The following is a 10,861-nucleotide window of genomic DNA, read 5'->3' on the forward strand; positions in this document are numbered from 1 at the left end:
ATATTTTGCTTCCTTGCGATTCTTTTTGAAGTCCAAATGACAAACGTCAAGCTCAGATATATGGGCAGATTGCTTCTTGATGATTATGGGGGATATAATTGCCACAAGACGGGGCCCTTACTGACCTGTCAGTGTTCTAGTTTTTCATGGAAATAGCTGGTGAAATTTTTACCAGCTATGGGTTACAAATGAAACCCCTGTCAATTCAATAAATAACGATATGAGAGCATTTGAAATTCAAATATACAGAGAAACTGAAATCTTGATTTGCCTGTATATTTACCAAATTGTTTTATTACTGACTTTGTTTATATCATCTATAAAGGGGATGAGCATCCTCGATACTCCAGGGGTTACACTCACTTATGCTTTCTGCACCCCATGGAATATGTCATAGCAAAATTGAAGGCACATGGCTTATTTAAAAATCCTGACCAATTGCTAGGCTGAATTTACCGTTATGCAGCCACAAGATTCTTCTGATGTACACTAAAGGATCGAACTAGTCTTCTCGTCTCACCCACAAAGGTGGTGCACACTGGGCCTTCGATTTTGTCAAGACATATTTCATTAGTGTAGAAAAACTAATTGTAATTGAGCGTAACCCCTTTGGTACGAAGGATGGGTTATGAGAAACCTCTACGATAAATTAACATTCAACAGCTGTTCCTCAGTTTTACTGGCTTTTTGATCCAGGTATTTAAATTTTCTAATTGACAAATGAAATGTTTAGTTATATTACAAGACAAATGACTTGGAATGTATATGCCAGACTGAGAGTTAGGAGATTCTATTTCTCAATGCAGTGGTGGGAAATAAAATGGACCTACAGGAACAGCACATGGTGGAGGACAAGGATGCCAAGGCGCTGGCTAACACTTACAACATCCCCTATGTACGCACCTCTGCCAAGACACGGCAGGGTGTCGACGACGCATTCTACTCCCTAGTACGCGAAATCAGGCTATATGTAAGTACCCACCTTCTTTTCGCTGAAACATAGAATTAACGTAAAGGGTATACCGACAAGTTGGACAAAATTCTTATTATTGTCACTATTGTGAAATATTTGTTAAGGTCATTTTCTAAAGAAGTAATACATTGAAAATTACATGTTGCAATTCATTCTACAGAATTATATTCAATCAAAATTTTAATTGGAGAAATAATAAGAAAACGAAAAAAAATATGCTGGTTAGGCCATAATAAATTATTTGCTAGATTCTCATCCCCGCCCGCCCCCTCTTTGAGGCCCCGCCCCAATTATTTTGATTTGCGAAAAAAAAAACCGAAAATACGAAATCCGGATTTTTTTTCCGTTTTCCGCTTCAAAAATTAGTTTTATATTATCAATTTCCGGTTGTAGAAAACTCGTCGTCTGCAAGTATGGTTTTTGTAATTCTAAAGCTGAAACGGCAACTCGCCGTTCTTAAAAATTGGTATGGGTGTTCAGTAGCCGATACTATAACAAGTATTTTGCTTCTGAACAAGTCTTTCATGAATTAGCCGAAGGAACAATTGACAAATCTGCGCCCGTCAAGTGTGGTAACAGGGCCGTTGTGTCGGCCGGTAAATCGAAAGTGGAACTGACCCAGTGTGATGGCGCATGTACGGTGGGGGAAGTGGTGTCGTACCTCGGAGCTTATTTAGAATTTAATATTGATGCTGATACAGAAGAGCAGTCGGCAACTGCCAGTGCGAAATCCGACGTATTTACATTCTAAAGCAACACATTCTACCGGCAAAGCATGGGAACGTCGTAAATGACAAACTGAGAATGTACAATGATATAATCGACTGGTTACACGATCAGAAAGTTGGATTTATCAGTACAAATACGGAAACAATTCCATTCTTTTCTTTCCTCACACTGCAAAATCAGGCATTATATGTTCTGTGTCAAAAAGTGTGGGAAGACAACCTGCATTCTTTGTAAACGACCAAACTTACCTGCAGATAATTTTGAAGGTCTTCACTTTCTGCCAGACCCAGAACCTGATACTGGTGACAAGTACAAGTCCTTCGATCAGTTATATGGACACGAAACTAGTGAAAAGCACAGGCCCACACTAGGACACAAGCCAGGTCCTGGGCATGGTATGCTATTCTCACCCACCACCCAAACTGCTTAAAATGTTGAAATGGTGATATACTGTTCTGAATGTGACAAGCCTCGTGTTCTCTACTGCAAGCATGTTGTAAGAGAAAAGAAAAGAAAGCTAAGGAATTGCAAACTATGTTGGGCGATTTGTCGTACACGTGTGGTTCTGATTTTGCTGATGTAGAAACTGAACAAGAAAATGTGTTAAAATCAGTGTTTGTAAGAAAAAATCTGACATGTGATGGGCCAGTTGAACTGGCCTATTTCTCTGCTGGTTTCTAAGCAGTATGCTTCCATTGTGGTACAGATGACAATGTGGCTACATCTGAGGAAAACTACCCTATATGCCAGAACTGTTTGGTCAATGGCAATGTCACTGTAATTAAAAGAGGACGATATGTGAAAAAGTAATGTGGTGTGTATTCACACCAAAAGTTAGTACAGATATATATGTGGGCTGAACAGTGAAATGGTGTTCAATGTGTATACTGCATACTCAAAGTTGTTAATAACAAAAAAAAAGATAAATGTACACTGAACATGCGCCTTTATTGCTCTATTTTAACACATTTGCAACCANGAACCATTTGAAATTTTAGGAAAAATAAAAAATAAAATTTGCCCCCCCGCCCCAATTTTGAAAAGAATTTGGATGAGAATCTAGCAATTAATTTATTATGGCCTTACGAATGCAGGACCTTTACATATACGTACATTGCAAATCCTCCATTTTACCAATGTTGCTGTCCAGGAATTATTAATGAACAGCACCAAAAAAACCTATTTGCCACAGTTATACCTCTGGAGAACTTGGCAGGGAGAATACTCCAAGTCAAAAAAAAATTGGAACTCTTCTTTATGATTATAACTGTTGCAACGGTACCCTTTTCCTTAGGTTAAATACGAAAATCTACTGTCTCTTTGAATCTCGCCTCTAGGTAAAAAAAAATTATCTTTCATGATACTGTAGTCGAAGGGCAATGTTTCTTAAGACTATCAAACATATCCTGATGAAACTTAAAGGTTTAAAGCATCACCCACTATAGATGTGCAGTGTATATTTAGAGGACACCCTGTCTTCATTTAACAAAAAACGAATCTCAAGTTTCACTTTTTTTGGAGTTTCTTAAAAGAACAATCTCGAAAATTTGCTGGATTTTTTTTTATTACAACTCCCTGAAGTTTGTTTTTAAAAAAAAATCTGATATTATGAGAATGATCCTCAGTGTATTATATTTTACATGTGTAATTTGAGGAGTCTTCGTATGATATGGTCTAAGGGGAGATAATCTCAATCGACACTTTGAGGAGTCTTTGCATGATATGGTCTAAGGGGAGATAATCTCATACTTGCAGTCACTATATATATTGTGTTTTGTTCTCTTCTCTTTGCAGAAAGACAAAAAAGGCAAACATCCACGAAAGAAGAAGAGGTTATGTGCGCTCATCTAAAGTGACACAAATTTTATATTGAATCTTCTCTGATATATATATATATCTGTACAACACCAGTTATCTGCCCCTCTTTCTCACTATGACCACTAGGTGGTGCAGTTATTTTTAGCAACGACATAAACAGGAAACAATGAAATTCATTCATAATTGTCCTTATTTTATCAGATTTTTTTTTTTCTTTACAAATATGTAGACTTATAGAAACGGCTGAACAGAATATAAATACATACATATAAATGTAGGATTATGATTATGCTTAAAGATTTTTAATGATTTCATGTTTTTGGTAGTGAACTACATAGCTACAGGCTGTTTCACTTAATCAAATGTTTTAGTTTTTGATATTGTGAAGAAAATATTTCAAAATTCTTTCTTCATTTTATTACACACAACAAGTCGTCCTGTAAAATCATTAAATGACAAAAGTAAAAAAAAGTTTTTGAAGCAAACTATTTATCTATGACTGGTGAAAACAAGCATGCTATGTTAATAGTATTTAAGTTGCAGGAAATTGATATTTGGATAAAAGATATACATTGCATATGATTTTTGTATCATAAAAATAATATTTTCATATTAAGTTTTTAATAACTTTTTCCTGACATTTTAAAAGATGACTCAGAAATGGCGGTAAAGTGATACAAGAATCATGAAAATCTGTTGTATATTTCATTCATAATCTCAAAAATCAAGAAACTTGATTAAGTGGGGCCAGAGGTTGATTGTCTGCACAGCAGGGTCCAGTTAAAATATTTTTAGCCTATGTCAAGAGTTGTTAAAGCAACTTTTCAAAATAATATTGTTTAGAAATTTCTGTGATTTAGTTGTCTCTTGTGCTCCAGAGATCAGAATTAAATCTTTATACAATGTACATGCTGGTTTTGGATTTTTAATTTGAATATTTTTGAAAAGTTTATTTGTAAAAAAGTTGCATTTATTTATCGTTAAACTAATCATGCATTTTTGTTTAAAGTCTAATTTATAATTAAAGCAAAATTCTATGTAGTACATGTATAATTAAAAAAATATTTGATCTTTAATAAAAAGTCATAATTTAAAAAATATGACCATCTGAAAATGATTCACTGAATAAAGTCAAAACTGTTAACAATTTTGAGAAAAATATTTTAATCGTAAAATTTTCATGAACTGGAGATTAAGTTGACTGAACTTCTGAAACTCTGGGCTAGTATATTGTAGCCGGTATATTGAAGTGTTAATGGTGACATTTTGTTTTAAAAGTGGGTGTACAGTCAAGCCTCGTTGTACATAATGGCGATCTTTTTAAGTTTACAGCCTTGTGGCTTAAAATGTGTTGTAGTTCCCTGTATTACATTGTCAGTTTACAGCTTTCCCGGAATTGTGTGTGATTTCCTTTTTTGTACAGAGCACTGTTAAAAAGTCACCACCATTTCTATCTCATATCTTAGTGTATTTTTGGTGTGCTTGTTTTTATAAATGGAATATGATTTTTTTTTTTATGGATTATCAACTAAGAGATCAACAGATGTAAGTATTCTGGTAGGACAATTTCTCCCCTGATGGTGTAAAGAATTAAAATCCTTAGCAAGTTTGCATCAGATCTAAACCTACAGGGAGAATTAAAATCCTTAGCAAGTTTGCATCAGATCTAAACCTACAGGGAGTGTAAGGGGAACATATGTAACACCACGTTTAAGCACGATAGGGTTGGATTGTATGCCCACGTTTATATCACTTTATCCAAACTTGTCAAAGGTCAACTGCTCCACATTGCCATTGTACATTCCTCCTTCAATTACCACCTTCTAATTAAGCTTTTATACTGCGTGTCTTCGTCTTCGCGTCATCAGAGCTTTTTTTACGGCATTTGTTAGGTAGTGGTCTGTGCTTGTTGTGGATGAAGTAACTTGGTGTGTGTTCAACTTGTCTCATCTCATATCTGTTATACAGTTGAACTGGTATGGTGTAGACATTGTGTTATACCGACATTGTGTTATACCGACATTGTGTTATACCGACATTGTGTTATACCAACATTGTGTTATACCAACATAGACTTATACCGACATAGACTTATACTGACATTGTTGTGTTATACTGACATTCTGTTATACCGTCATTGTCTTATATGGACATAATATTGTACTGATGTCTTATACCGATGTTACCTTGTACTGACGTTGTCTTATTCCAACTTTACATAAAATTTCTCTGCTTTAATGTTGATGTTGTGTCACACCATCTTGTTTCTTGACATTGTCTCATACCATCTTAATATGTCTTGTACCAACGTTTACTACTGATGCTGTTTGATACAGACTTAATATGATATCGGCATTTAAAAAACATTTGTTATAAAACTACTGACACTGACACAGTCTTAAAACTGATTTATCGTATAAGACATAGTCTTATAACTCATTTTTCCCCCCCGAAGACACATTTGAACTCTTCCAATTCAAAGGTTGGAATAGTTCATTATGACACTTTAGGGGTGAATGAGTTAATACTGATTTATCTTAATGTAACAAACTTGTGTTATAATTTACTTGATTAACACTGGACTAGTGCCGATTCATTTTACTGTAACAGTCATATACTGTACATATACGTAACATAACACTTAACAAATGACTTTTATCCTGTCGGTACCGTCTCGCACTCGACTTACTCTGTAGACAATGACCTAAGCTTAAGAAACTATCATTACTCACACTCACTGATGTCTTGCTCTATGGACCCTGTCAAAGCCTGATTTATGAAACAGACACTATACATTCGCATTAATTCTCAAGGAGAGACAGTTGTGAATTTATCGATCTTGCACACATCTATCGGAATACAGTTAAATGAGCAACAAACCTCAGTTGTTCTATTCAAGAATTTCAATTTTTGTAAATGTGCCATTGGAGCATATGCAGTGAATTTTATCATGCGGATGCTACATTGTTTCATACTGACTTTTACAGTAGAGGTCATTTTATACCTGCTTCACACAATATATGGTTACTATTATTTGGCAGAGTACATTAGAACCATTGTTATTCTTACTTGATACTGCTCTAATATGGTTTGTGTTTTGATACAGTTTGTATATCTATAACTACAATTTTTTATATCTGTAACGTAGCGTGAATTCTCCAGGAATTACATGTATGTAATTTAATGTATGCTAGCGGTGTCTGTCATGCTTTGAAAGATACTGTGCGTAATTAAACAGTAAGAATTATACATTGTGATGTGAAATTTCACCCATACCCTATGACCTTGAGCACATGCATCAAGGTCATCAGCAAGCTTGATTACCAGTATGGTGACTGTACAGGTAACATGGTCATCTACAAGCTTGACATTGAAGATCATTTGCCGGAACACATGTATCATGGTCATCTAAAAGCTTGATTACCAGTATGGTGACTATACAGGTAACATGGTCATCTGCAAGCTTGACATTGAAGATCATTGGCCGGAACACATGCATCATGGTAGTCTGAAAGCTTAATGCTCAGGATTGTGACTAGAGGCACTTGTATATATTTATGTAGCATAGTCATGTACTAGGGTGTGCTTGAAGATTATAACTTTGGTCTCGTCGATCATTGTCTTTTACAAGCTTGACACAGTTGTGATCTTGAGTATAACTGGTAGGGCCATCTGTATACAAACAGTCGGTGGTATAATGCATAGCTTTATTTACTGTTTAAGTGGAGAGATGTGTTAATGTAATATTCAGGGTTATTAAAAGATGGCATTACTTGCAGATATAATGTTTCCACCTCAAATTACCACATATCACAGACAGAAAGTGTTAGTGCAAGCATTACAAATAGACAGTCTGTGTTTTGTAAAAGGAAGGGTGAATCGGGATATTGACTATAAATACTGGAGGGATGAAATTTAGGGATCTCGGTTAAGATTTATACATGGAATTTTTTTTCTTCACATTTTCAGCTTTTTCCTCCTCATTGCCATTGTTAATAAGATTAATTATTACACAGCTCAATATCTAATGAAATGAAAGAGTTAAAAGCCTTCTATTGTTATGATCTAGATTAATTAGATCTCTCATTTGATATGTTGGGGACATTTTTGTAGAGTAACAGTGAAGGCATTGCTTACATGTTTTGAAGATACTGGATTGTGTGTTGAATTCTTGAGTTGATCTCTACTTGGAGTTCTCATATTGCCCCGCTGTTTTTGTAAGAGAACTGGTTAATAATTTGTTAATTATGTGACTTTAATAAAGAAAAAAACGAATATTATGTTTTAATTTTGGTTAAACTTGATTTTTGTTGATATTTTGACTATTATATATAATAGTATCATAATGAATTATGAAAGAGTGTAGTTTTAACCAGAGTTAAATTAAACTGAATGTACATTTTATATTCATATGTTAGGTTCTTGTTTATTGGCGACTCGTTGCATCAACCAAGAGGCTAATCCAACAAAATATGGACCTACAGTTCAACTTTTGTCTTGGTGTGCCCAAGCTAGGGACAGGAACACACAACGCTTGAGTCTGGGTGTTGCAAAAGCTTGTATCAGGGTGCACCTGAGGCTTGTGTCTGGGTCTCTCCAAAGCTTTATCAGGGTGTACCTGAGGATTGTGTCAGGGTGTACCTGAGGCATGTATCAGGGTGTACCTGAGGCTTGTGTCTAGGTCTCTTCTAAGCTTTATCAGGGTGTACTTGAAGCTTGTGTCTGGGTTTCTCTGAGGATTGTGTCATTGTGTACCTGAAGCTTGTTTCTTCCAGGCTTGTGCCAGGGTATACCTGAAGCTTCTCTTTAGAAACTGAAGAATGAGAAACTGAAATTATGATGTAGGCCCTATGAACTGTATTAAACACATGTGAGGTGTAGATGAGAAATTATGTATACAGGGACATTAATGAAGACAATTCTAGTCTAGCCTCTGAGTTGTATGTTCATTCATAGTCACTAATCATTGACCAGGGCTGGGTTTGTCAGGACAATATGGTCATCTAGAAACCTGTCTTTAGAGAAAGATTTCAAGAAACAGTGACATCTTGTTGAAATTAAATGAACTTTTTATTGAAACAAATGTTTCAGGATTACAAGGCTTCATTGTGTATGTACATTGTAACGTGATTCAATTACACGTTTTTCACATTGTTCACATTTCTCTTATTGAAAGCAGAGACGTATAATATATACTGTCCCTGTTGAAAGTAGCTGTCATATCTGTAAAAATAAATTGTGGTATAAGGGAGGTAACTCTCATTATGAGAGAAACTTTTTTTCTTCTTTTTTTCTCTCTCTCTCTTTGCATTTAGTCTCCGATTATATTATAAATTCACTAGTACAGCTTACCGAGTATTGTCCAGTTCTAAGTGATGTGGTCTTTACAATGTATTAACATTGTGTTCGACTCGGCCTCGATCAGTGTTTCTATATACCCGTTCGTCTATATAGCCAGCCACATAACCATTACTACTCATGGCACGTTTATCTAATTTTGAATGTTTTTTTTTTTTTTTGATCATGCACAATAAAATGGAATAATATTGATAAAACTACTTGTAGAGTTTGTTTTGTTTTCCACACTGTAAGTTTGTCTTAACACGAAATAAACTGACAGCAATGTGTAATTGTCAGGCTTTTTCGGGGGATGGTTTTAAGCTGATCTGGTTCGAAGGTGAGCCGATGCCATACCATGGTGCCCGTCGTCCGTCCTTCAACTATTTCTTTGAACGACTTATTCCGAACGCAAGACGAAATTTCATTAAAATTAACTGGGAACATGCTTATGTGATGGTGTACAAATGGAGGAACTGATCGCTAAAGGGGATGAGGAAAAAGGGATGGGTTTATTTATTTAAATGAGTCCCAACGTTGTGTCTTGTTTTTTCTTAGCAAACAAATCTCCGTTATCTCTGTAGTCTCTAGTGAACCACAAAATTGACTTACCAAAAACGTTATAGAAAAAAAGTAACGATTCATTTGTAAAATCTCTTAACAAGGTTGTGTTCTGAAACTGCACAAACTGATAATAGTAATAATAATAATCGGAGGTTCTTATATACCGCTTTATCACAACTTAGTTCGTAGGTCGTCTCAAAGCGGTTCACAAATTATTATGTTTGGTTATAGGGCCTTCGCATTATTCAACAATTCTAGCACTGCCCAACCACATACTCATGTAACAGGAAAGAGAATAGTGTGCTTCCACCGGGGATCGAACCCTCGATCTCCAGGTTCCTAATCGACGCTCTACCACTGAGCTAAAGGGAAATTCCCCCTAGCTCGAAGCTAGAAGGCGACCTTAATCCTATGTACAATTGAACCCTGCCACACTACTCGAACCCACGAGCCCGGTGTCCTATCACTAGACTACCGTGCCTGCTGATGGACAGTTGCTAATAAAATGACACTTGTGTGGATAGCATTACTTGACACGATACAGCCTGAGTCAGTCTGTCACCCTTCGATTTCCATAAATTATCTATTGTTACATTTTTATTAGAACGTAACTAATGCTTAGATATGCTTACAGGATGTTAGTGATTATCGATATTAAACAGTTGGAATCAAACTAAAAATAATCGCTGACCCTTTTCCAGGGATGGGTACGTATGAAAAACAACTCTCGTGTGGTATTGCAGGTGGAATTCTATACATTTTTTTCCTGCTTCATTAACATTAACATTAACACCGCACAGCCGTCAAAAGGCTCAATAGGGGAATAGGTAAATCTCTTAAAGACTAATGAATAATTCTGACAAGATTTGGATTTATTTTGCATGGAACATCTAGTGAACGGCGATGACGTTTTTGTTATTTTATTGGGGCCTTTTTGAGAGCTGTTTGTAGGGAAAACCCAGGAATTCCTTTCTGGACAGAAACCTATGAAACGTTATGATGCCGCATCATCATCATTTGCTGCCTGACGTTACGACGAAACTATTGTGAAATCTACTGATACACATGTGACATAGACCGGAAGTAACGAACGGTGATTTGATGAACACAATATGCCCGAAAGTATTGTGACGTCATAGAAAAGGGACCATTATGACGTCATAGGTTCCGCGCCCCAGTTACCACCATGTAGTTCGATTACGACAGATCGCGTTATGCTTCATTAACCAATGGCATTCTTTCTCACGCAGAAGGTCGATTTCCAGGTGGAAGGTATATCCCCCCGAACATCACAAATACAGAAGTCGGATAAGGATCCCGACATCTGTCGCGATACTTCCACCGGAGAACTAAAATCAAGAGCAAGGAAGTTAAATGCAAAAAGCGTATCGTGTAAAAACAAGCTTTGTCACGACCTTCACGCACGAAGGATCACAGAGA

General features: G+C 36.1%; 1 protein-coding gene across 1 annotated transcript in view; it reads left to right on the top strand.

Moving 5' to 3' along the window:
* Positions 1–5,762, top strand: part of LOC110445501 (GTPase HRas) — a 35,440-nt gene extending 29,678 nt beyond the window's left edge. The window contains exons 7-8 of the mRNA XM_021490173.1: positions 807–970; positions 3,497–5,762. Of these exons, the coding sequence (XP_021345848.1) occupies positions 807–970; positions 3,497–3,553 (221 nt within the window). The 3' untranslated portion in view covers positions 3,554–5,762. The remainder of the gene's footprint in view (positions 1–806; positions 971–3,496) is intronic.
* The last annotated feature ends 5,099 nt before the right edge of the window (positions 5,763–10,861 follow it).

This window comes from Mizuhopecten yessoensis, unplaced genomic scaffold (assembly GCF_002113885.1).
Source record: "Mizuhopecten yessoensis strain PY_sf001 unplaced genomic scaffold, ASM211388v2 scaffold2307, whole genome shotgun sequence".
Classification (NCBI taxonomy): Eukaryota; Metazoa; Mollusca; class Bivalvia; order Pectinida; family Pectinidae; genus Mizuhopecten; species Mizuhopecten yessoensis.